The sequence below is a fragment of the Pleurodeles waltl genome, chromosome 2_2 (assembly GCF_031143425.1).
Source record: "Pleurodeles waltl isolate 20211129_DDA chromosome 2_2, aPleWal1.hap1.20221129, whole genome shotgun sequence".
Taxonomy (NCBI): Eukaryota; Metazoa; Chordata; class Amphibia; order Caudata; family Salamandridae; genus Pleurodeles; species Pleurodeles waltl.
Genome location: NC_090439.1, coordinates 472,472,157 through 472,499,023, shown reverse-complemented (window position 1 = coordinate 472,499,023; position 26,867 = coordinate 472,472,157). Strand labels below are relative to the sequence as shown.

The following is a 26,867-nucleotide window of genomic DNA, read 5'->3' as shown; positions in this document are numbered from 1 at the left end:
CATAAATGTAATCATTCTAATCAATTTCCCTGTCTTCATAACTTCTGTCTGAAATAGGAAGCAGTGCTGCTGGGTTCAAAGTGTTACATTGCTAAATAGAGATGTTTTTGAGTGCAAGGGTGACTTGCTTATAACGTGTCGTGCAGTGTTCTCATTCTTGTCAATAGAATCTCCACTGAGTGAGGGACACATGCAATTAAAGTATGAACCATCACTATTCCTTCACTTTGTTTAGTGGAAAATTATCCAGCTGCACTGATTTCAAACACTCTGAAAGACTTACAGCTATAGGATCCAATATAGCTGATAGATATGCTGTGGGTCTCATCAAAGCACCATGCGTTTTGGTAAAGATTGATAATGCATTTCCACTCTTTTCGTGACAAAATAAGAAGAAAATTAGATTATACTCTGGCATTCCAAATGCAGGTGCATGACAAACCCTCTCTTCTTGCTCTTTTTCTAAATGCTTCAAAACATTCTTTGTCAAGTGGTACTGGATCTTGTACATCGTTGTGCATCAGCCTACCAAAGGCTTTGCAATCAAGGAAAAGTTTGTAAGCCGCTGATGACAGTAGAAAACAAGTCTTAAGAACATCCAAACCTCCCTATAGGTGGTTGGTGGGCTGTTTTTCAGATCTGCAGAGAAACTTTCCTCACACCTTTTTCAATGTCATGTCCAAGATAAATGACTTACGTTCTCTGTCAGCTAAATAATTTAACAAGGAAATTATACCAAGTTTAAGGTCTGCTTTTGTTTCAGATGCTACTAAGAGATCATCAATATACAGCTCTAAGACGAAGTTGCAAAGCAACCTTAAACTTTCTAGATCTTCATTCAGGATTTAACTAAAGATTGAAGGACTTCCAATGTACCATTTTGGGATCCTACACCACGTGAGAACTTTATTCAAAAACTGTAACTCAAATAAGTATTGCCTCGCCTCATGTAAACGAATAGAGAAGAATATTTGGTATAAGTCAATGAATGTATACCATTCAGCATCTGAAGGAATTTGAAACAAAATCACTGCTGGATTCTGTGCCACAGGACACATGAGTTGACAATGATATTAATTTTGTGCAAATTCTGAAATATGCAACACTTACCACTCACTTTTTTTAAATTTCCATTACAGGAGAGTTACAAGGACTGCCATGTACTTCCTGCAGCATTCCCTGCTCAATCATTTTTTCAGTCACCGGCTTCATTCTTTTATTCAGTCCAATCTCTTTCTATTAAAATTCCATACCTCATCTTTGACAGTATGTCTTAAATCCAGAGGCAGGTATTCTTTTATTGAAGCCAGGAACAACTGAATTCTAGAGTCTTGTGAACACTGAGGCCCATATTTATACTCTTTTAGCACCGCATTTGCGCCGATTTTTGACGCAGAAACAGCGCAAACTTGCAAAGTACAATTGTATTTTGCAAGTTTGCGCCCATTCTGCGCTAAAAAGCGGCACAAATGCGGCGCTAAAAAAGTATAGATATGGGCCTGAATCTTCATCTTGGAGCTCAGATGCAACACCATCTGGTGTACAATGAATCACACAATTAATTTTGCAAAGCAAATCCCTTCCCAGAAGATTCACAGGACTTGAGTCTAACAAAATGAACTGGTGTCTGCTCTCCATCTGACCAATTCAAACTGGGACATCTGTTGTAACCTCATTACAGGTTTGTTTATTACTACACCATACAACTTGGACTTGCTCAATTACCTGCCTGTACTTATTGGCTATGCCCTCAGAAGGTGCATTATTAGGAGCAACTGTAGCAGATTCCTCAGTGAGCCATGCAACCACTGCTTTACACTCAGCCTAGAAATCACTAAAGACTACAATCTCAAATAATGAATTCATATCAAATAATGAATTCATATCAGTCCCTAACACCATGTGATATGTTTGTCAACATATGTACTTCCTTGTGCCACCTTCCAGTTTCCTCTCTCAATTTAACAAAATCTGTAGAAAAAGTATAAAGATCAGCTCTTGTTTATGGCACATGCCCCAGATTACCTCCATGTAGTTCCCTTAACAGGAATTCTAAAACCCTTCCTGTTCTGGCTTCTGAATCACTCACTATACCAACCTTTCCCTAACATTATTTCCCTTCTCTTTCTTTATATATGTGTCCTTTTCTTCCACCTTTCCTAATACTTTTTCAAGTCACTTCAGTCCTTTATTTTTTCAATCATATCCTTAATATGGGCTCCTAAAGTGATTAAACCACTTCTTTAATTTTGGCATGTGTCAAATTAATTTTATAACTTTGTTTTAAATTCTTTATCTTACTGATGTCCACCTTGCACTCATCAACCAATTCCTCTAATTCATGGTGTGCTCCATTTGCACATCTCACTGCTTCTTGATCAAATATTTAATTTCATCAAGATTGTACATTAACGACCTATTTAAATCAATGTCTCAGTAGTATTTAATCAAATTCAATTTTTATATGGCAATGCAGTAGGAAGCTTTTCAACCACCACTGCCTTGGAGGTAAGTCAATTTGCACCTGAGTACACAGCCTGTTGTATTTCTACTAGTACAAGTTTCTATTGGTGCACTTGGTACCACTTCTCCTACAATAGTAGTACTATATCCTTCTATACCCATGTCAGGACCAGGACTAAAACCATTAATCCCTTTTGCTCCGACTATATACAGAGGTGGTCTTGAATTAAAAAAATCAATAAGGAAATTATTATCTGCGTAATTGGTCTACCTCCATTCCTCACTTGCTTTACTTTTGTCATCTGTTTAACTATGGCACTATAGGCTCTTACACTTTCCATCATATCCTCCCTCCAGCATTTCTCTTGTGGATCCCATTTACTCTTTAGCCACTGTCTGAATGCACCCTTCACCTGCCTTGACATTTTCATTTTCTCTTTCACCACTCTGTCCCATTTATTTAGTACCTCAAACTTTGTAGGTTCGGGTATTGGCTTCATGTCTTTCACAGTTTGCCTTATGAAATGCAGCTTTCTAATGTTAAAGGTACCCTCTAACAGGAAATGTAAAGTGTTGTCAAATGCAGAATACATGTATGTGTGTAAAACCCAAAGTCCAACATCATTTCATATGCAGGTATTTTCTGACCCTCAACAGCAGGCACAACAGAAAACGTTTCAATATATTCCCCATCATATTTGCTCAAAACAATCTCAAAATAATCAAACGAACAAGTAAACAACAACCAATCCCAGTGCTACCCTGTCAAAGGTCAACCTATCATAACGCAGGTCTGTCAGCAACCAATGACAACACGTCTTTATGATGATATCTCACCAATACTAGCCCAGCTACCAATCACAGTGCAACTTCTTTGTGAACAGGAAAGCAATTGCAAAACCTTTTTGAATCGATTTTAAACAAAACAAACCCTTTGTCTGCTCATCTTAAATGAAGAATTCAGTAAGTCAAAGTAAAGCAAAAACCTTCAACCAATTGAAATCAAAGTAACAACAAAAACAGCAGTTTTCCTTGTACTGTTTCAATTAACACTAGGCAGATGCCCGTCTAGCAGCAATGTGCCCTGGTGAATGTATTCACTTACATGCAATTAGGAGCATGGTACACTAAACTCATAATCCTGAAAAAGAAACTTTTTAGTTCAGAAACCCCTGTCTTTGTTTATGTAGCGTCTTGCACTACAGACTTCCTTATGCAGACAAGTATTAGAATATCTTGAATTTCCACAAATCCTATAATGAAATCAATCAATAAGCAAATAGATTCAAAAATATAAATAATACATCAACAAAACAATGAGCAACCCACCAATCAAACCCACAATCAACTTCTCATATCCAAACATCTCACATAAAGCATAGCAATCCATATCTCAAAAGCATACTTCTGCACACTCCAAAAATACATACCCATAAATCAATGCACCCTATTCATACTTACACTTCGGACATAGAAATGCACTACAAATGTCTTCTCAAGAAACTCTAGCACTGGAGTCTCAGTTGACGTTCCAGAAAAATCCATTATTCTCTCGGACTGGGCATTAGGGACTAAGAAAACTTTTTGGGGACCTCGTGAAAGAAGGAGAGCTCATTAACTCCTTGGGTGCCATGGACATAACGGTTACGTCCTCGGCTGCACCAAGAACGTAACCGTTACATTCTCGACCCGATACATGAGGGGAGCGATGGCAGGGATGGCAGCCGAAGCGCTTCTGCTGCCACTCTTGACCCTCTTCCCTGTCATCTGATGATGTCAGCGCGCACCGCATGCTGAGGTCATCAGCGGTCACCCCTTCCAATGCGTCCCTGGGAGAAACAGATCAGTTTCTCCTCTGGAAGGGGGGGAGTCAGAGAAGCATCAAAGGAAAGGAAAAGCTTTTCCTTTCCTTCAATGTCTTTCTGAGGGTTCCTGCTGCAGGTACACCATCTAGACAACAGGGATTTTTTTGGGTGAAATCTGACATGAGGGAAGTGGCCCCTTAGGCAAGGGTCGCTCCCCATGGGGGATTATATTTTATACCAGTTCTGCCCTCTTTGGGGGCAGATGAGCCTAACACAATTGATTTTAAGAAAACATGAAACCAATGTCTGGATTTGATATGTGCAAACAGTGGTGCTAATTACCATAATATTTAGTGAGTTTTGGTGTTGCGAGAGCCTAAGGTAGATGCAAAATTGTATAATTGTACACACTTACATCTATATTTTTGAGTTGTTTGTATGTGTTGCACATATATTTAAAAAGACAGCAATTGTGATTCATGTGTTTATCATTTGCTTTGCAGCAGAGGCAAAGAAAGGACCACAGGAATCCAATGAGTCTCAAGTAAAAAAGGTACAGTTTCTGGAGGACGAGTTGTTTAGACTTACTCAAACAGTACTAAATCTACAAACATCACTAGCTGAAGTGAATGAAAACCTCAAGCTCACAGTCCAGGAGGATGTCAGTAAAATATTAGTGCCATGGTTAAACAATCTGCCAAGGACAGAGGGTGCCCTAGGTGGTGAAACAGAAACTATACTTTTCCCTACTCCAAGCGGTAAAGGAAGGGAAGAAGGCTATGAAGACCTCATTTCCGAACTATCTGAGGTCAAAGAGGATTTGAAGATTAAGGATGAAAAACTAGAGGAGCTGTATGAGAAAGTAGTGGGCTATGAACGGCAGCTAAAAGAAATTCAGGAAGCAGCCCAAGTTCCTAAAACAACATTGTCTAGTGTTGTGTCAGCTCACGCATACATTGATAACAAATTTGAGGCCCTCAGAGATGAAATGCTTGATGGCATTGAGAGAAAGATGGCAGATCTGAAAAACTCTTGTGAATATAAAATAACAAATGTCCAACAGCAATGTGAAGACTATGAAGCCAGCGTTTTAGGATTGGTAGAACTCATTCAAGAAAAGGAAAAGGGCATAATTAAGGAAGTTAATGAGCTTCAAACTCAGATTAAATCATCTTCAAATCAGACACAAGTTGGTGATAGTGAATTTAAACAGTGGATGAAGAATTTGGATCAAAAGATTGAAAGAGTCTCAGAGGCTCACAGAGTCTTAAATGTCCGAGTTGACAATGAACTAAGACACATAAGCTCTCAGAAGTTTGAAGACATCTTTACTGAAAGACTGGATGAGCTTGATGCTAAAATCAATGTGACTGAGAAAAATGCTGAAGAGCATTGTTACTACATTGAGGGAAGTCTCAGAGAACATATCGCTAGCGAGGTGGAGACACTGAAATCTCTAATTGATGGAAAATTACAGTCATTTGAAGATAGGCTTGAAACAACTCTATTAGAGGTAGCAAATAACACATCTCCTGAGGGGACGTATGTTGGGCAAGGACTACTGCCACCCAGTGAAGCAGGATCTACAAATCAGCTGACAATGGAGATGAGCCATCTCAAAGACAAAATGGATGCAATTGAAAGACTTTGCCAGGACAAATGTCTAGCGTTGTCCCACAGCAATGATGACTACCAAAGAAATATTGACAGCTTCAATTACAAACAAAGCGTTATGTTACTAAAGGCAGAGGACAATTTTGCAATCTTGAAAAAACTAAATGATACGATGTACAAGAATTTCAACTTTATAGAGGAAAATACAATTGGAATTCAGACTGTGCAGGGAGACTTAGGTCTGCTGCGATTGAATCTAAACAATATTTATGAAGATGTCAGATTGCTGCAGGATGATCTTGTCAGCTGCAAAGAGCAACTCCAGGATGTCAACTCTACTTGTAAAAATGTACAAATGGGCATCTTCCAGAAAGTGGAAGAGATGCAGGAAACTGTTTTAAATCAGACCTCGGTCTCTGATTCCAAAAATCAATGCTGTAACCAACTCAGAGAAAAACTAGAGTTGCTGCACAGTGGAGTTAGTCAAGATCTTGGCAAATGTGAGGAAACTACTGAAAGTATTCAGAAAGAAATCTCCGGGGTCGATACCAGAGTGTCCCATGTGGAGAAGGTTTGTGGAAAGCTTGACACAATTTCTGGCAGCTTGCAGAGGATAAAAGATGGCCTGAACAAACATGTTACCAATTTGTGGACCTGTGTTCATCATATCAATGCAACCATCAGATCTCATTCTACTGACATTCACGGGCTGAAGAATTCGGCACACATATTTGAAAGGCAAATCGTCAAAATCACCACTGACCTACAGGATTTAATAAAAAATCAGCCTGATACACGTAAGTGCATTCTACCCTCTTTTATTTTTTTAAAGTGCTGCAATACATAGCGTAGCTGTAATGACCTTAATGTAAGAGAGAGGATATTATCATATTTCTCGCGTATCAGTACTTAACCTTGATGACCTGCACAGATGTTTACAATAAGTCAAAATATTACTATTATTGCTACAAGTCAGTAGGTGCAGTTGGTATTACAACCATCAACTGTGATGTCACACAGCTCCTTATGCCAATCCCTTTCCAAAGACTGGAGAAAAATCAGTTAAATGGAGCATCAAAGGGGGCAAGAGAAAAATGAATTCACAATATGCTGTATCTCCATTCCTCTTTCTTTCTCTCTTCTTCTGCTCTCTCTCTGCACACTTCCTCCAACTCTCTTTTGCTCTCTATCACTTTCTGTTCCACTCTTCTTTCGTCCCGTCTGTCCTAGAGTGCGGCAGCTGTTGCTCTTGCTTGCTGCAGGGTGCAACTTCTTTCATCTTAGCCTCAGCTACACGGCTGTATATAATGAAAGTTTTTATTTATTTAATTTTATTTGTAAGTTTAAATTGTTTTAAAAAACTAATGAACATCAATAAACTATATCATAACCATCAACAAGTGCATACCAGTATCACAAAAGTCATCACCTTTGGAGTAACAATGGATAGTTAAAAGTCAACTTTTCTTTACTCAGGGCAATGCAAACAAAAAGCATATGTTCCAACTTCTGTTTGGTGCATTTGTATAAACTTCAAAGCCCAACACGAAGAGCTGTACCATACCAAGCCCTATCACTTTAAAAAAAGAAAGATGATCAAATCTAATTCTCATAAGCCTATTACTTTTGCACCAATACTTTGTTAGGATTCGTAGATTTTAACAAAAGGCTCTCTGGAGAAAATCTTTGAGTATATGTCCACATTTGATCAAAGTTTATATACGGCTCTCAAACAAACAGTTTATTGATTCATTTTTGTGATGCTTTTTTAAACACAAATACATTGCCTACGCCTATTCTGTAGACCGATATTGAGTTTAACTGTGTATTGCTCCGAACAGACATTCCCGATGTAGATCACATCCCCAAAGGAAAATGGTCACTGGTGTCATTCAAACAACTCTCCTAGTTTTCAAGAAATGTATTTAGTCACCAACTACCTGTTTTTCGAAATGAACTGAGGAAACAGAATGATGGGCGTGCAGGAAGACTGGTCATTTGATTATATTCGTCAATAATGGCCAATTCTTTTTACATTTACTAGGACATCTCCACCCTCCCTTCATGTATCAATTTTTCTGCATCCATATATTTATCTAATCGAGAAAGACATCTCGCCTTTAAGGGTCTGGTCTGATTAACCAATTTCTTATAATGTCACGTTGTGCAACTATGAACCCACAAAACAAAAGGGATATTTTATGTTTGGCAAGTTTACCTGCCTCTAGATCTCCAGTGTAGCAAACTGCGGTGTCAAGTGGTCAACTAAATCTGTGTTGCCAACACCCCTTATAGCACTTTCTCCACCTCCGTCCCAAAACTATGGGCCTGCTTTAAGGAAAGTGGTGCTGCACCCAGTGCAGCGCCACTTTCCTTGCACCACTTTGAACCCCCCTAACACCACCATGTGTGTGCTGTATCTAAGATACAGCGCACCATGGAGGTAGTTAGGGAAACTAGCGTCAAACCTTTTGACACTAGTTTGGAGCTTTGCAGGACTAGCGTCAAAAAATTCGACACTAATCCTGCAAAGCCCATTGAGGCCCATTGAAAACAATGGTGTTCTTCCTTTTAATGCCTGCTCTGAGCAGGCATTAAAAGTGCCGAAAAAAATGATGCAAAGAAATCTTTTAGAATTCTTTGCGCCATTTTTTCAGCCCCCTAACAGATGAACACCCTGGTGCAGGCATAATGTAGAGCAAAGGGTTAAAAAGTGGCGCAATGCATGCATTGCGCCACTTTGTAAATCTGCACTGCGATTTTGGCCTCATTGGACCACATTAGCGTAAAAAACATGACGTTAATGTGGCGCAAGGAGGCGCTACGGACTCTTACATCAGCCCCTATGTGCCCCTTTGCAGGAGCAGATTGTATTTAGGAACTTGGCCCATATTTATACTTTTTGATGCAAAACTGCGCAAATGCAGTGTTGCGTCAAAATGTTTACTGCCAGCTTGCGCCATATTTATGGAATGGCACAAGCCGGCGGTAAGGATCGGCTAGCATCCAAAGAAAAGACGCGAGCCGGGAGGGCGGGGTGGCGGTAGGGAGAAATGGAGTTAGGGAGCCATAAATGACACTAGGCAGGTTAATGCCAATATATATGGTGTTAACCAGCCTAGCATCATTTCTTGACGCAATAGCACCCAAAAATTACTACTGTCTTAGTAAAGACAGTAGTCATGCCCACCACCCCAATGGCCATGCCCAGGGGACCAGTGTCTCCTGATCATGGCCATTAGACCCACTGGCATGCGGGGGGCCATTTAGGGGCCCTCCAATGGCACAGCCCAAAAAAATTATACTTACCTAAACTTACCCAGGATAGGGTTCCCTGTCCTCTGATGTCCCTCTGGTGTGGGTGGAAGTGTTCCTGGGACTTGGAGTGGGCACCTGTGGGCCCATTCCATGGTGCTTGGCCACTGAAATGTGTCCACAGGTACCTTAACGCCTGGTTTGACCCAGGTGTTAAAAAATGGCGCTAAGCAGGCCTAGCACCATTATTTAGGCCCACCCGTGCGCCATTTTTGCAGTGTGGGATAAATATGGCGCTACGGGCTTAGAGTAATTTTTTGGACGGGAGGACGCACGTTGGGATCACGCATCCAAAAAATTACGTTAACTCCAATATTTTGACGCTAAACAGGTCTAGTAGGGTCAAAATATAAATATGTAGTTAAGTTTGGACCGTTTTTGCATCAAAAAACAATGACACGCAAGCAGCACAAACAGAGTATAAATATGCCCCTTATTCTCTTGTGTCTTGCACTTGAGGCATTCCCCACTAGGGTTGGATTGGCCAGTTAAGGCAATCAGGCGGTGCCTGATGGGCTGGTCTCAAAGGTCAGCATGTGGGCTGTTTTTTGGGCTGCTTATGGCCCTGTTTATGGTCTACTGGGCCGGTTTGTTCTGTAGATTTCCCTGTTATTAACACAAACATTGCAGCAAGCGCAAATCTATGCAGGTTTCCATATCTTGCAAACCACTTAAACAGCGTGTCTTTAGAAGTTCAAAATTGCCCCAATTTGCAAACATGGGCCTCTAATTCATAAATGTAGGACCGTTTTATTTAGGTCCGTGGCCTATTTCCTCTCCCAGTCTGACCTATTCTCCACTAGAGCAAAGTCCCATTTTATGTAGTGTTTGTTTGTCATAATCCACATCACAGTGCCTAATTTGTGCTTGTTGTTTCCAGTGCGGAACACCAGCGCTTATTTTTGTTTGCCCGCACTTATTTTTCTGCCCCAAGCATTTATTGCGAGCAAATGACACATATGGGAAAGACGTAGGAAGAGAAAAATGAAAAAGCGTCACAAAGGGAGAAAGCAGAAAGCTGCAAGAGTGAGCTCAAGGAGCAGGGAGTGGCTGTAAATGAATTGAAGAGGCCCTAGATGGCTTCAGTATTACTCTCTCTTAGTATTTCATGTTCGCAGATTTAATTGCAGCAGCCACGTGTTTAAGAGAGGGCTTTGAGCACCGGCACGTTTTTATTTACAAATTAAGCACGGACACCATATGAGTTATTTGAGTATGACATTACCTCGTATCTTCACCTTCCTGGGTTGGAGTTCGACTTGTCTCAACCTAAGTCTTCAAGCACACGGAGGTGACGCTCCCATCTCTCTTTTAGCTTCTGCAGGCGTTGTGGTCCACTGTTTATGAGGGCCCTGCATGTCTACGATATCGCACCCCCTAGGAATTCAGTTGTGAGGTTGCTAGTCTCTAAAGAGGTTCCCCCAGGCACATCCCATGATTCTGTCCCGTGAGTTGTCTAAGTTGCTCGTACTTGAAGTGTTATGTTTGTTGTAGTTCAACTATCTCTGCTAATTGATTGTAATCCTTGATGTCCTCCAGCTTCAGGATGTTGCCTAATGTAAATATACCAATTAGGCCGGCCCTATTTGCCAAAGCCTGTCATCTTATGACGTTGCCCATTAACTCTTTCACACATAACTGAGTTCTCATGGTCTCCTTGCCCCTCTATCTGAGTGCTGCCTTGGCTTTATGCACTTTTTAATCACCTCTCTAGTGGCCATGGAAAAGTTCCAAGTTGCCCGCAATGATGCAAATATAACGTAAATATGCTTTTCCTTCCATAGCTGCTCTCTCTAGTTGAATCACTTGTTCTGCAGTGGGCACAAACGTCCACTCACTGATTGCCAACATCTGAGAGGCCCAGCAGTTTTTAAGCAAAGCAAAGGTTACAGGAACGTTATAATTAGGCTCACATTTTACACGTACAAAACCATAGAAATTCACATGTTATAGTTAGAGTTATTTCAAGTAACTATAACTCGCTCCCTCAGGTAACTATAACTTGTGCCCGGACGAGGCAGAGTTATCTGATCAATAATTTTACTACAATGACATTACCAATGATGTTATCAAAGAAGTCATGAATGCTGTAATTTGTGGGGTAAATAGCAGTGCATGGCGAGGGCGTGAGTTACAGTTACCTTAGGGCACGACTTATTGTTACTTGAAATAACTATAACATGTGAATTTCTATGGTTTTGCATGTGTAAAATGTGAACCAAACTATAACGTCCCTGTAATCATTGGTTTTTAAAGTGAATTTCTATGTTTTTGTTTAAATTCTATTTCCCTGTAACCTTTGTTTTTTCACTGAATGTCTATGTTTTTTAGCACAAAGTAATTTTCATTACTATACGTTAATCCAATCACCACCGTGCACCACTTTTGGCTGTGCACAGCGGTAGTTGACCCCAGGGCCTGGCCTGCATCCAGGCCCTGTGGCCAACCCATATAACCACCCAACCCCATGCTGTGCATGGCCTTTGCCCATGGGCAGCGGGGATTGGCAGCAGGTCTGCGTAGCTCCCATCCCCTGGCCAATTAAGGCCCTGGGGACCCCATGCTCCAAGGCCCGGTTTTCTAAAGGTTTTTTGGGGGGGCCTGCGGCCCCCCTCCCTAGGCCAATCTTGGCCCAGGTAACCCCATCCCCCATGGCCTGGTCTAAATATTTAATCTTTTTTTGTTTTTGTTGAGGGGGTCCGCACGGCCCCTTTCCCCATGGCGATATCGGCCCCAGGGACCCCATCACACTGGGCCCAGCCTAAATATTCCCCGGGGCCGAATTTGGCCCGTGGGATCCCAAGCCCAGGGCCCTGCCTAAATGTTACATTTTTGGGGGGAAAAAGGGGACCCTGCGGCCCCACTCCACAGGCCGATTTTGGCCCAGGGACCCTTCCCCTGGGGCCTGGCATATTTTTTTTTTTTTTGGGGGGGGGAGGGCGACATCCTGGCCCACCTCCCCAGGGCTGATCTCGGCCCAGGGACCCTATCTCCTGGGGCCAGGCCATGCTATATATGTCCCATAGCAGCTTAACAATATTCACTTTCTAGCCCTCAGAAGAAAGCCTGCAGGATGTAATATGTTTTCATTTTGACAATGTACAGGTAGCGAGCAACACAAGATCATTTTGAGGAAGGCGGTCCACCCCATTATCAATAGCAGTAGTGCTGCCAGGGCTTCACATCCTTCTTGAATTAAAGGAGAGTTGCAGCCAGGATTTGCTTTAAGATTTTCTTTTGTCAGGTAACTTCCATTCTAGGTACATCAACCCATCTAGCTTCACAGGCAGTTGAGGTATTTGCAAATGATTTTCCTACCCAGGGGTATGGCTTAAAGAATGTGGACTTCTACCAGTTTATCCAGTATCCCGAGATTGCTATTCTCAGATATTCTCAGATTGGACACATGCAGAAGTATCTCGTCAGCACACAGTGATAATTTAGTTTCATGCAGGTCTCATCTAACCCAGCCCACCAGTGGTTGTACTGCCAGTGTGAAGAGCAGCAATGAGAGGTGTCACCCTTTCTGGTTCTTTTCCACAGCTAAAAAGACTTTAATACAAAGATAAAAAGTAAACTGCCAAGTGGTAGGAAGGCCACTATGCTAGAATACCAATCCCTATATTTCACCATTTCAGTACTTTTACAAGATGGCTGTTATACTTCTGCACACATGCATGCATGTGTACTTATGTGAGGGACTGTTTTTGCTTTCCGAAAGTGCTAGGCCTAAGTGATTACTGGACCAGACCATACACAACAATTATCACACTTGCCTTTTTACATTGCAGTGTTATGTTTAAAACCAAGAAGGTCATTAATCGCAAGGCTTGAAAAGGCTAGTGACTAGTTGGCTCCGCTAACCATTTTGTTTAGTAATGTAACCAACCTCTCTCTAACCCAGAAAGCATACTTTAGAAATTCAAAAATGGCCACTCTGAATTCATTGCAATTTAGTATCAACAAATAATTCTTCCCTTTCACCATGCAGAACAGCGTTTTATGATGAAGAAATTAACTCTTCTCTCTGGTTGAATGTACTGCTGTTTACAAAATAGTAGGTGTTCTGCTATTGAAGGTGTCATGTTGTGGCAGGGATAATACCCAGCCACCATACTCCATCTCATCTTCAGGTCATCAAAGTCACAAGGTGTTGAATCCAAGCCAGTCTTTATTATGTGTAACTTTGCAATAAGTAGGCCTGATAATACTGTTTAAAATTGTACATTAGTCGTTTGTTAAAAATGTAACATTTGTAACCTAAAATGTTAAATAAAACATTAACCCATAAGGTTGGGGATAGTCACGATACCCTGTAGGTACACCAGATGACATAATTGCTAATATCCTTGCAGATATAGAAAGCACCCTATTGGTTCACAACCCATAGAAAATTTAGCTAGTAGTAGAAATGTTTTGTGCCTCTGTGAAACTTATGAAAAACACTAGGGCCCATATTTATACTTTTTTAGCGCCGCATTTGTGCCGCTTTTTGATGCAAAAATGGCGCAAACTTACAAAATACAATTGTATTTTGCAAGTTTGCGCCGCTTTTGCGTCAAAAAATGACGCAAATGTGGTGCTACAAATGTATAAATATGGGCCTAGATCTCCACCTTACCAACAGAACCTCTTAGACCTTAGACAGAGTTTGGAATGCAAACGCACAGAGTACCAAGAAGTGATGTGCCATGAGGTCAGAACTGCTTTTCTGGCTAAGCAAAAGCAGACATATGGAGCCGGCGACAAAACTCCTGGCGAGGATTGGTAGTAGGGATCGAGAATCTATACACATCAGGGAGATCCAGTTAGAAATGGGGGAGACCATAAGAGGTAGTAGACACATAGCATTACATGGCTGCCTTCTACGAACCGAGAACAGAGGCATCGGATGAAGAGATAAGGGATTTTGTAAGAGACTGCCTGTTGAAAACCCCAAACTGGGAGCACCGTGAATATTTGTTGTCTGACCTTACAGACTCTGAGATCGCTGTAGCACTTGCCCAAATGAAAGCGGGGAAAGCCCCTGGCCCCAGTGGACTACCTGCGGAGCTTTTTTGCACATTGGTTACACAAAGGTGTGTTTCACAAAACTGAAAATGTGTCGGTATGACTGAGGGATGAGGAATGAGGAGTAGGGATGATGGATGAGGAGTATGGATGATGGCTGAGGCATGAGAAGTAGGAATGATGGATGAGAAGTAGGGATGAGAAGCAGGGATGAGAAGTAGGGATGATGGAAGAGAAGTAGGGATGAGAAGCAGGGATGAGGAGTAGGGATGATGGAAGAGAAGCAGGGATGATGGATGAGAAGTAGGTATGATGGATGAGAAGTAGGGATGATGTATGATGGATGAGAAGCAGGGATGATGGATGAGAAGTAGGGATGACAGATGAGAAGTAGGGATGATGTATGATGGATGAGAAGTAGGGATGATGGATGATAGATGAGAAGCAAGGATGAGGGATGAGGAGTAGGGATGATGGATGAGAAGCAGGGATGATGGATGAGAAGTAGGGATGATGGAAGAGAAGCAGGGATGATGGATGAGAAGTACGGGTGATGGATGAGAAGTAGGGATGATGTATGATGGATGAGAAGTTGATGAGAAGTAGGGATGATGGAAGAGAAGTAGGGATAATGGATGAGAAGTAGGGATGATGGATGAGAAGCAGGGATGAGTAGTAGGGATGAGGAGTGAGGAATGAGGATGTCCTACAATGGATGCTGCTGGAGTCTTGCAAGCCGAATCTGAGGACCTAACCCAGAAGAAGACCCTATGAAGCCCAAAGAGGGGGCTTGGTCACCTAACCAGGTAACTACCTATCAGAGGGTGTCTTGACGACACCTGCCTGGCCTGACCACTCAGATGCTCCCAAAGTTCCCTGCCAACCTTGGAATCAAGATGGAAGAACCCAGGATCTCTCTGGAGGAGCTCTGGGCACCATCACAGGGGTGGTGGTGGACAGGGGAGTGGTCACTCCCCTTTCCATTGTCCAGTTTTGGGCCAGAGCAGGGACTGGGAATCCCTGAACCAGTGCAGGCTGGTTTATGCACGGAGGACATCAAATGTGCCATTTAAAGCAAAACCAGTAGCTTGGGGAGGCTACCCCTTCCATGCCAGTCACACCTATTTCCAAAGGGATAAGGTGTTACCTCCTCTCCCAAAGGAAATCCTTTGTTCTGCCTTCCTCGGCTTTATCAGATTAAGCCGCAGGAGGGCAGAAACCTGTCTGAGGGGTGGCAGCAGCTGGGCTGCCCGGGAAAACCCTGTAAGACCAGTAGTAGCAATGCTGGGGGTCCTCTAAGGACCCCCCCAGAGTGCATGGAATCATACTTTCAATACCTGCAACAGTATTGGGGTATGATTGTGACATGTTTAATGCCAAACATGCCCAATTTCGAAGTTACCGTTATGTAGCTATACCTATGTCTGGTATATATATGAAATGACGACCCCACACTCACGGAGTCCAGTAAAATGGAGCTGGAGTTAGTGGGGGCACCTCTGCTAGTGCAGGAATGCCCTCACACACAGGTACTTGCACCCTGCCCTCTGGGCTGAGAGGGCCTACCATAAGGGTGACTTACAGTGACCTGGTGCAGTGACCTGTAGTGAAATCGGCTGGGTGCACCCAATTCACGCACACCTCAATGGCAGGCCTGCAGAACCCTTTGCACGGGCTCCATATGGGTGGCAGAATAACTGCTGCAGCCCACAGGGATCCCCTGGAACCCCAATGCCCTGGGTACCTAGGTACCATATACTAGGGACTTACATGGGGGCACCAGTATGCCAATTGTGGGAAGAAAAGGTTAGTAGCAACCAAATCTAGAGGAGAGAGCATAATCACTGAGGTCCTGGTTAGCAGGATCCCAGTGAACACAGTCAAACACACTGATAACAGGCAGAAAATGGGGGTAACCATGCCAAGAAAGAGGGCACTTTCCTACAGTAAATGACTGGGTATATGCAGAAACAGAAGACCTGGCATTCGGGTTCGGCAGATGGGGATGAACGATCAAAGTTGTATATGTGTTCTGTATGGAGGCAGGTTAAATAATAGAGCGGGTCCAGCAATGTGCGTGGTCCTTACATTCTGGCAGAAACTACTTAAAGATGTGAATTAGGACATGCAAATTACACCCAAGACCCCACTCTGGGAAAGCACACAGATACAAAAGGTGACCGCCTTGCAGGGTTTCCAGGGTTGAGACAAGATAAGCATAACCACTCCGGAAGACGTATGGGATGCCAATGGTGAAGTCCCATTTACCTACCTGCAAGAGGAGTATCAAATGCCTTCTACACAATAACTAAAGTACAGAAAGTTAAGACATGCACTCACACAAAGTATTGCTATTGATGAAGAGACTCAAGAAGAATTCCCCGTTAGAGAACAGACTGCTAGTTGAATGGATTAAATGTGAACTGATCTCTCTGATGTACGGAACACTGATGCGGAATACCCAGGGGGCCCTGACACACCTCAAAGATAGATGGGAGCAAGAAATTGGAGAAATAGATGAAAAGGATAGGTGGGATACCCTGAGCTTTCCAGCTGAGGGGGCAATAAAGGCAGTATAGACTCATTCAGCTAAAATTCTTAAACAGGGCATATTATACTAGATTATTACTACACAAGATTGGGAAAGCGGAAGGTGTTCTATGCATTCAAAACTGCGGAACGGAGGACAAATTTATCCACACATTGATAATGGCACAATCTCAGGGCTACCTCTTCTGGTAAATCTGGGAATGCCTCAACATCCATGGATGTTGCTTGGGAACACCCACACACACCCATGGAACGCCTCCCTGGGACAGCATTAAGGCAAAGCGGTGATTTGCGCTGTGTTGCATTACTTTGGAGTTATCAAGCAACTCAAGGCCATGGAAGGTGGCCTTGCATGGCTTAAAAAATCACAAATCAAGTTGTGCATACACCACATTGTGTGGTGCTAGAGCGACGCAACCCCAGTCATAAATATACCCTCACTTTTCATCTCTTTATTAAATTACACTTTTGGGAGTGGCTTTCACTCTCTAGCACTCTCAGTACGCAAACAACATCAGCGCAACAGCACATCTGTTATGAGGTTTTCAACCCGGCTTGCTTCCCATTCAATCAGCTCGTTCCAGGTCCAGTGGAAAATAATAATCAGCGCGATTAGTATAAGAGGCCTTCAACCCGGTCTTGTTTCGGCCCATATTTCTTAAATAGGTTCCTTCTTTGGAAAGATGTTATCCATATGTCTAGCTCAAATCCAGGGGGCACATGGTGAACCTTTTCAAGCACTATTAATATAATTCCAGGAAGGCTTCAGTTCTGCAAGCGATTAGATTGACCCTAATTATGAGTGCCATGAAGTGATATACACCATTAATTACACCTGATAAAATCCGACATCCTAAATTCTTACTTTATTGGGTGCTGTAAGTATTATCTATTGCAACTTTTTCCCACTGACAGAGACTATCATATGGATTTTAGTGTTTACTGTATGATCCTGTAATTACCAGGCCTTATTCCCATGTTAAATTTCAGAAGATTTGCCCTGCCAAAATGTAACAGGAAGTTGCAACTTTATTTCACCTGGTAAATGCCAGATGTGATAAATTCTGCACAACTCCTCATTCTGACTCAGTTGTAATCATGGCCATAGTATATAATCTTTGAATGCATGTGAATATGCACCTCTGCGCAAAGCCTGTGTTTGCTAACCAAATCATAATCCAGCTACAGAGAAAATGGAAAGGAATTTTCGTATTTTTGTGTAAAGGAAATGACCCAGCTAGCACATTTATATATAGGAACTCATTTTCAAAAGTGGTATATGTCATATATTTTCTGTATAAAATTGTGGCAGAAGCAAAATTTTCAAGGGTGGGATTTATGTGTGACAATATGATGAAAACACAAATAACCTTTATAATGAGAACATTGGAATGTTGGGAGCTCCATTGAAAATAATTGAGTGACAGAGGGTGAACAATAAGTAGTATATCTTCCTCTAATGCAGAGCAGTGTTTGGCTTTCTGCTTCTCATAGCTTAATTTAGTATATTCTACCCCTAGTGGGTGGAAATATAGACCTTCTGCCTTGGCCCATACCAATCATTAACGGCCCTTTGCTGTGCTGTAGGCACTCCAAATTGGGTTTTGACTACAACTTGGGTAAAATGCCTTTAACAACCAGTAAAGCACTCAGCAATCAGCTATTATATTAGGGCAATGGAACGAAAACCGTTCGATTGAAGACAATGGGGCAGAAGTGGGCTTCTAACACTGGTATAGGCCTGCTGGTGTCAACTAATCAGTGTCCTAATCCTCTGCGTCTGAGTCTCCCTCTCCCCTTCCTCTCCATGATATGTGCATCATGCAGGAGAATAAGGAAGGCATCATGTTGGGACAGGAAAATTCCCTGCAAGGTAAAAACGATGTACTCCTGCTAGGAGTGCCCGACTACATGTAAACCTGGCATCCTTGGCCATGGTGTCACAGTAACCTAGTATGTGTGCGGAGCCTCAGGCCTGTCCCTGAAATGTGAAGTCCAGGACCTATCCTCTGACCTAGAGGAGTGCACCATGAGTGCCATCAAATCAGGCAATAGACTACTTTGTCAGTGGGAGCACTGACTTCTGATCCCTCCAATGAAGTTCTGCTGTTGAAACTCAGAACCTTGTAATGACATTCCATGTGTGTAGGAAGTTGGCTCTGTATATACTATCTCAAAGTGAGAGATAGTGTGCACAGAGTCCAAGGGTTCCCCTTAGAGGTTGATAGTGGCAAAATTAGATAATACTAATGCTCTAGTTTGTGGTAGTGTGGTCGAGCAGTAGGCTTATCAGAGAGTAGTTGTAGGAAGTTGGCTCTGTATGCACTATTTCAACGTAAGGAATAGTATGCACAGAGTCCAAGGGTTCCCCTTAGAGGTAAGATAGTGGCAAAAAGAGATAATTCTAATGCTCTATTTTGTGGTAGTGTGGTCGAGCAGTAGGCTTATCAAAGGAGTAGTGTTAAGCATTTATACACAAGCAATAAATGAGGAACACACACTCAAAGACAATTCCAGGCCAATAGGTTTTTGTATAGAAAAATATATTATCTTAGTTTATTTTTAAGAACCACAGGTTCAAATTTTACATGTAATACTTTAAATGAAAGGTATTGCAGGTAAGTACTTTAGGAACTTTGAATAATCGCAATAGCATATATACTTTTCAAATAAATCACATATAGCTATTTTAAGACTAGACAGTGCAATTTTCACAGTTCCTAGGGGGAGTAAGAGTTTGTTAGTTCTTGCAGGTAAGTAAACCACCTACAGGGTTCAAGTTTGGGTCCAAGGTAGCCCACCGTTGGGGGTTCAGAGCAACCCCAAAGTTACCACACCAGCAGCTCAGGGCCGGTCAGGTGCAGAGTTCAAAGTGGTGCCCAAAACGCATAGGCTTCAATGGAGAAGGGGGTGCCCCGGTTCCACTCTGGCAGCAGGTAAGTACCCGCGTCTTCGGAGGGCAGACCAGGGGGGTTTTGTAGGGCACCGGGGGGACACAAGTTAGCACAGAAGGTACACCCTCAGCAGCACGGGGCGGCCGGGTGCAGTGTGTAAACACACGTCGGGTTTCCAAAGTAAATCAATGGGAGACCAAGGGGTCTCTTCAGCGATGCAGGCAGGCAAGGGGGGGGGCTTCTCGGGGTAGCCACCACCTGGGCAAGGGAGAGGGCCTCCTGGGGGTCAGTCCTGCACTGGAGTTCCGATCTTTCAGGTCCTGGGGGCTGCGGGTGCAGAGTCTTTTCCAGGCGTCGGGATCTGGGAGTCAGGCAGTCGCGGTCAGGGGGAGCCTCGGGATTCCCTCTGCAGGCGTCGCTGTGGGGGCTCAGGGGGGGCAACTCTGGCTACTCACGGTCTCGTAGTCGCCGGGGAGTCCTCCCTGAAGTGTTGTTTCTCCACAAGTCGAGCTGGGGGCGAAGGGTGCAGAGTTGCAGGTCTCACGCTTCCGGCGGGAAACGCAGTTGTCTTGAAGTTGCTTCTTTGGAAACAAAGTTGCAGTCTTGGGTGAACAGAGCCGCTGTCCTCGGGAGTTTCTTGGTCCTTCTAGAGCAGGGCAGTCCTCTGAGGATTCAGAGATCGCTGGTCCTGGGGAAAGCGTCGCTGGAGCAGTGTCTTTTTAGAAGTGGGGAGACAGGCCGGTAGAGCTGGGGCCAAAGCAGTTGGTGTCTCTGTCTTCTCTGCAGGGTTTTTCAGCTTAGCAGTCCTCTTCTTCTTAGGTTGCAGGAATCTGAGTTCCTAGGTTCTGGGGAGCCCCTAAATACTGAATTTAGGGGTGTGCTTAGGTCTGGGGGTTAGTAGCCAATGGCTACTAGCCCTGAGGGTGGCTACACCCTCTTTGTGCCTCCTCCCTGTGGGGAGGGGAGCACATCCCTAATCCTATTGGGGGAATCCTCCATCTGCAAGATGGAGGATTTCTAAAAGTCAGAGTCACCTCAGCTCAGGACACCTTGGGGGCTGTCCTGACTGGCCAGTGACTCCTCCTTGTTTTTCTCCTTATCTCTCCTGGACTTGCTGCCAAAAGTGGGGGCTGTGTCCAGGGGGCGGGCATCTCCACTAGCTGGAGTGCCCTGGGGCATTGTAACACGAAGCCTGAGCCTTTGAGGCTCACTGCTAGGTGTTACAATTCCTGCAGGGGGAGGTGTGAAGCACCTCCACCCAGAGCAGGCTTTGTTTCTGTCCTCAGAGAGCACAAAGCCTCTCACCACATGGGGTCAGAAACTCGTCTCTCATCAGCAGGCTGGCACAGACCAGTCAGTCCTGCACTGAACAATTGGGTAAAATACAGGGGGCATCTCTAAGATGCCCTCTGTGTGCATTTTTTTATAAATCCAACACTAGCATCAGTGTGGGTTTATTATTCTGAGAGGTTTGATACCAAACTTTCCAGTATTCAGTGTAGCCATTATGGAGCTGTGGAGTTTGTTTTTGACAGACTCCCATACCATATACTCTTATGGCTACCCTGCACTTACAATGTCTAAGGTTTTGCTTAGACACTGTAGGGGCATAGTGCTCATGCACCTATGCCCTCACCTGTGGTATAGTGCACCCTACCTTAGGGCTGTAAGGCCTGCTAGAGGGGTGACTTACCTATGCCACAGGCAGTGTGAGGTTGGCATGACACCCTGAGGGGAGTGCCATGTCGAATTAGTCACTTTATCCCCACTAGCACACACAAGCTGGCAAGCAGTGTGTCTGTGCTGAGTGAGGTGTCCCCAGGGTGGTATAAGATATGCTGCAGCCCTTAGAGACCTTCCCTGGCATCAGGGCCCTTGGTACCAGTTATAAGTGACTTACCTGGGTGCCAGGGCTGTGCCAATTGTGGAGACAATGATACATTTTAGGTGAAAGAACACTGGTGCTGGGGCCTGGTTAGCAGGGTCCCAGCACACTTCTCAGTCAAGTCAGCATCAGTATCAGGCAAAAAGTGGGGGGTAACTGCAACAGGGAGCCATTTCTTTACACAAGCCCCCCCCCCCCAGCCCACAGGCCAGGAGACTCAGCCAAAGCTGGGAGAGTCTTCCTAGTCTGTCAGGCGAGGAAGAGTAGAGGAAATAGGCTGGTTTGTTGCAGGGCCTACTCTGCCTTACATCCTCCTGTTCAGGTCATTCCCTCGGGGGAACTGACCCACCTCCACAGTGATAGGACCTAGTCTGAATTGCCTCTTGTCTGTGTCTTTAATGTCTCCACCCATTCTCTCTATTTTGGGGTTAGAGGTATCCACCTCTGCTAATCTTATCTTAGCCAGGGTCACCCCTAGCTTACCCAAAGAGGTTACCCAGAGCTGGAGTAACCCCACCATGACCAACAGGGTCAGTGGGCCTAACTTGCTATTTGGCATGGGGTCAGACCACCATGCCAAGGATAGTGCAGCCATAAAGGCTAACACCCAGCAGAGGCCACTGACAGCTGTCAGTGCCCAGAACCACAACTTTAGCTCTTCACCTACAAGGGAAGGGGCTAAGTTACAGGCTTCTTTGGGTTCAGGGTGCCCGTCTGCTGTATTAGAGTGGGGGTTACCACATCTTGTAGCAAACACCCTTCTTCCACTCTTTCTTCTGTTAGCTGAGGAGCCCACTCAGGCTTAACAGTTGCCTGACTAGCCAGGACTTCTTGTGGGTCAGGTTGGACGTTACCAGTGCCACTTGTGGGGTTCTCCCCTACTGCAGCAGAATCTCCTTGGCTTGCTGGAACCTTGGCTAAAGGTTGTCCACCCTTCCTACACTGTTTTCTTTTCTTTTTCTTCTGGGGCCTACTTGCAGTTACTGCAGAGGCAGCACCTCCAGAATCCTTGGGAGAGGACTGGCACTGGACCAGTTCCTCTCTTGGGCTCTGACTAACCTCTGGGTAGTCATTTCCAAGGAGACAATCAAGGGGGAGGTCTGTACTGACTACCACCCTTCTCCAGCTAAAAGTCCCACCCACTTCTATGGGCACAAAAGCCACAGGCCTATCAGTGACCCTGTCTGGGCTAACTCTTACACTGGCAGTCTCACCTGGGATGTACTGGTTTGAGAACACCAGCCTGTCATGCACAATAGTGTGACTGGCACAAGTGTCTCTCAGGGCAGTGGCTGGGATTCCATTCACCAGTAGGTGGTGGAAGTGTCTACTTCCCTCTGGAATCTCCAACTCACCTGTTGGGCCCTTTTTCCAGTTGAAGGATATGAAGACCTCCTCATCTGAGTCATCCCCAATGGCTACACTGGTTACCCCTGGGATTTTGCTAGGGGGTTTGTTTTTGGGACAAGAAGTGTCCTTGGTGTGGTGCCCTGTCTGTCTACAGTTATGGCACCATGCCTTAGTGGCATCCCAGTTCTTACCCTGGTACCCACCTTTGTTTTGGGTTGTGTCTCGGGGCCCACACACCTGGTCTGGTTTTTGGGGGCCTACAGAGGACTCTTTTTCTTTATTTCTAGTGTCACCCACTTTCTCCTGAGGAGGTTTTGTAACCCCTTTCTTTTGGTCACCCCCAGTGGAAGTTTTGGTTACCCTAGTCTTGACCCAGTGGTCTGCCTTCTTTCCCAATTCTTGGGGAGAAATTGGACCTAGGTCTACCAGATACTGGTGCAACTTTTCATTGAAGCAGATACTTAAAATGTGTTCTTTCATAAACAAATTATAAAGCCCAACATAGTCATGCACTTCATTTCCAGTTACCCAACCATCCATTGTTTTCACTGAGTAGTCTACAAAATCAACCCAGGTCTGGCTCGAGGACTTTTGAGCCCCCCTGAACGTAATCCTGTACTCCTCAGTGGAGAATCCAAAGCCCTCAATCAGGGTACCCTTCATGAGGTCATAGGATTCTGCATCTTTTCCAGAGAGTGTGAGGAGTCTATCCCTACACTTTCCAGTGAATATTTCCCAAAGGAGAGCACCCCAGTGAGATCTGTTTACTTTTCTGGTTGCACAAGCCCTCTCAAACGCTGTGAACCATTTGGTGATGTCATCACCATCTTCATATTTAGTTACAATCCCTTTTGGGATTTTCAACATGTCAGGAGAATCTCTGACCCTATTTATGTTGCTGCCACCATGGATGGGACCAAAACCCATCTCTTGTCTTTCCCTTTCTATGGCTAGGAGCTGTCTCTCCAAAGTCAATCTTTTGGCCATTCTGGCTAACAGGAGGTCATCTTCACTGAGGCTATCCTCGGTGATTTCAGAGGTGCTGGCCCCTCCTGTGAGGGAAGCAACATCTCTGACTATCACAGTTGGAATCAGGGATTGAGGGTCCCTGATCTCCCTAGTTAGGACAGGAAGGGGGGAATTCTCCTCCAAGTCACTAACATCATCCTCTAGGGTCTCATCCTCAGAGGGGTTGGCTTTTTCAAACTCTGTCAAAAGCTCCTGGAGCTGTTGTTTGGAGGGTCTTAAGCCAACTGGGATTTTCTTTATTTTGCAGAGAGACCTTAGCTCCCTCATCTTAAAATGGAGGGAAGGTGTGAGGTCGAGTTCCACCACATTCTCTTCTGCACCAGGCATTATGTTTCTAAAATTTGGAATACTTTTTAAGAATCTAAAACTATTTCTAGAACTTAATTCAAACTTTCACAAAACTTTTAAACTCTAAAAGAAATGCTAACAGGGACTAACACAGGGCCCTAGCAGGACTTTTAAAAATGTAGAAAAATAGCTCAAATTGCAAAAATCAGTGTCTAATGACAATTTTTGGAATTTAGTCGTGTGATCAGGTATTGGCTGAGTAGTCCAGCAAATGCAAAGTCTTGTACCCCACCGCTGATCCACCAGTGTAGGAAGTTGGCTCTGTATGCTCTATTTCAAAGTAAGGAATAGTATGCACAGAGTCCAAGGGTTCCCCTTAGAGGTAAGATAGTGGCAAAAAGAGATAATTCTAATGCTCTATTTTGGGGTAGTGTGGTCGAGCAGTAGGTTTATCAGAGGGTAGTGTTAAGCATTTGTTGTACATACACAAGCAATAAATGAGGAACACACACTCAAAGACAATTCCAGGCCAATATGTTTTTGTATAGAAAAATATATTTTCTTAGTTTATTTTTAAGAACCACAGGTTCAAATTTTACATGTAATACTTTAAATGAAAGGTATTGCAGGTAAGTACTTTAGGAACTTTGAATAATCACAATAGCATATATACTTTTCAAATAAATCACATATAGCTATTTTAAAACTAGACAGTGCAATTTTCACAGTTCCTAGGGGGAGTAAGAGTTTGTTAGTTCTTGCAGGTAAGTAAACCACCTACAGGGTTCAAGTTTGGGTCCAAGGTAGCCCACCGTTGGGGGTTCAGAGCAACCCCAAAGTTACCACACCAGCAGCTCAGGGCCGGTCAGGTGCAGAGTTCAAAGTGGTGCCCAAAACGCATAGGCTTCAATGGAGAAGGGGGTGCCCCGGTTCCAGTCTGCCAGCAGGTAAGTACCCGCTTCTTCGGAGGGCAGACCAGGGGGGTTTTGTAGAGCACCGGGGGGGACACAAGTTAGCACAGAAAGTACACCCTCAGCAGCACGGGGGCGGCCGGGTGCAGTGTGCAAACACACGTCGGGTTTCCAATGTAAATCAATGAGAGACCAAGGGGTCTCTTCAGCGATGCAGGCAGGCAAGGGGGGGGGCTCCTCGGGGTAGCCACCACCTGGGCAAGGGAGAAGGCCTCCTGGGGGTCACTCCTGCACTGGAGTTCCGATCTTTCAGGTCCTGGGGGCTGCGGGTGCAGAGTCTTTTCCAGGCGTCGGGATCTGGGAGTCAGGCAGTCGCGGTCAGGGGGAGCCTTGGGATTCCCTCTGCAGGCGTCGCTGTGGGGGCTCAGGGGGGGCAACTCTGGCTACTCACGGTCTCGTAGTCGCCGGGGAGTCCTCCCTGAAGTGTTGTTTCTCCACAAGTCGAGCCGGGGGCGTCGGGTGCAGAGTTGCAAGTCTCACGCTTCCGGCGGGAAACGCAGTTGTCTTGAAGTTGCTTCTTTGGAAACAAAGTTGCAGTCTTGGGTGAACAGAGCCGCTGTCCTCGGGAGTTTCTTGGTCCTTCTAGAGCAGGGCAGTCCTCTGAGGATTCAGAGATCGCTGGTCCTGGGGAAAGCGTCGCTGGAGCAGTGTCTTTTTAGAAGTGGGGAGACAGGCCGGTAGAGCTGGGGCCAAAGCAGTTGGTGTCTCTGTCTTCTCTGCAGGGTTTTTCAGATTAGCAGTCCTCTTCTTCTTAGGTTGCAGGAATCTGAGTTCCTAGGTTCCGGGGAGCCCCTAAATACTGAATTTAGGGGTGTGCTTAGGTCTGGGGGTTAGTAGCCAATGGCTACTAGCCCTGAGGGTGGCTACACCCTCTTTGTGCCTCCTCCCTGTGGGGAGGGGAGCACATCCCTAATCCTATTGGGGGAATCCTCCATCTGCAAGATGGAGGATTTCTAAAAGTCAGAGTCACCTCAGCTCAGGACACCTTAGGGGCTGTCCTGACTGGCCAGTGACTCCTCCTTGTTTTTCTCCTTATCTCTCCTGGACTTGCTGCCAAAAGTGGGGGCTGTGTCCAGGGGGCGGGCATCTCCACTAGCTGGAGTGCCCTGGGGCATTGTAACACGAAGCCTGAGCCTTTGAGGCTCACTGCTAGGTGTTACAATTCCTGCAGGGGGAGGTGTGAAGCACCTCCACCCAGAGCAGGCTTTGTTTCTGTCCTCAGAGAGCACAAAGCCTCTCACCACATGGGGTCAGAAACTCGTCTCTCATCAGCAGGCTGGCACAGACCAGTCAGTCCTGCACTGAACAATTGGGTAAAATACAGGGGGCATCTCTAAGATGCCCTCTGTGTGCATTTTTTAATAAATCCAACACTAGCATCAGTGAGGGGGGCACATCCCTATTCCTATTGGGGGAATCCTCCAAACTCAAGATGGAGGATTTCTAAAGGCAGGGATCACCTCAGGGCACCTTAGGGGCTGTCCTGACTGGTGGGTGACTCCTCCTTGTTTTTCTCATTATCTCCTCCAGCCTTGCCGCCAAAAGTGGGGGCAGTGCCCGGGGGGGGGGGGGGGCGGGCATCTCCACTAGCTGGCACTAGCTGACAAAGGCACTCACCCCATGTGGCCAGAAACTCGTCTAGTTGTGGCAGGCTGGCAGAAACTGGTCTGCCTAGCACTAGAAGTCCGACTGG

The 26,867-nt window shown here is 44.7% G+C and overlaps 1 protein-coding gene across 1 annotated transcript in view; it reads left to right on the top strand.

Annotated features, from left to right (window-relative positions):
• Nucleotides 1-26,867, top strand: part of EMILIN2 (elastin microfibril interfacer 2) — a 229,160-nt gene that overhangs the window by 127,653 nt on the left and 74,640 nt on the right. The window contains exon 4 of the mRNA XM_069219966.1: nucleotides 4,772-6,679. Coding sequence (XP_069076067.1) covers nucleotides 4,772-6,679 — 1,908 coding nt within the window. The remainder of the gene's footprint in view (nucleotides 1-4,771; nucleotides 6,680-26,867) is intronic.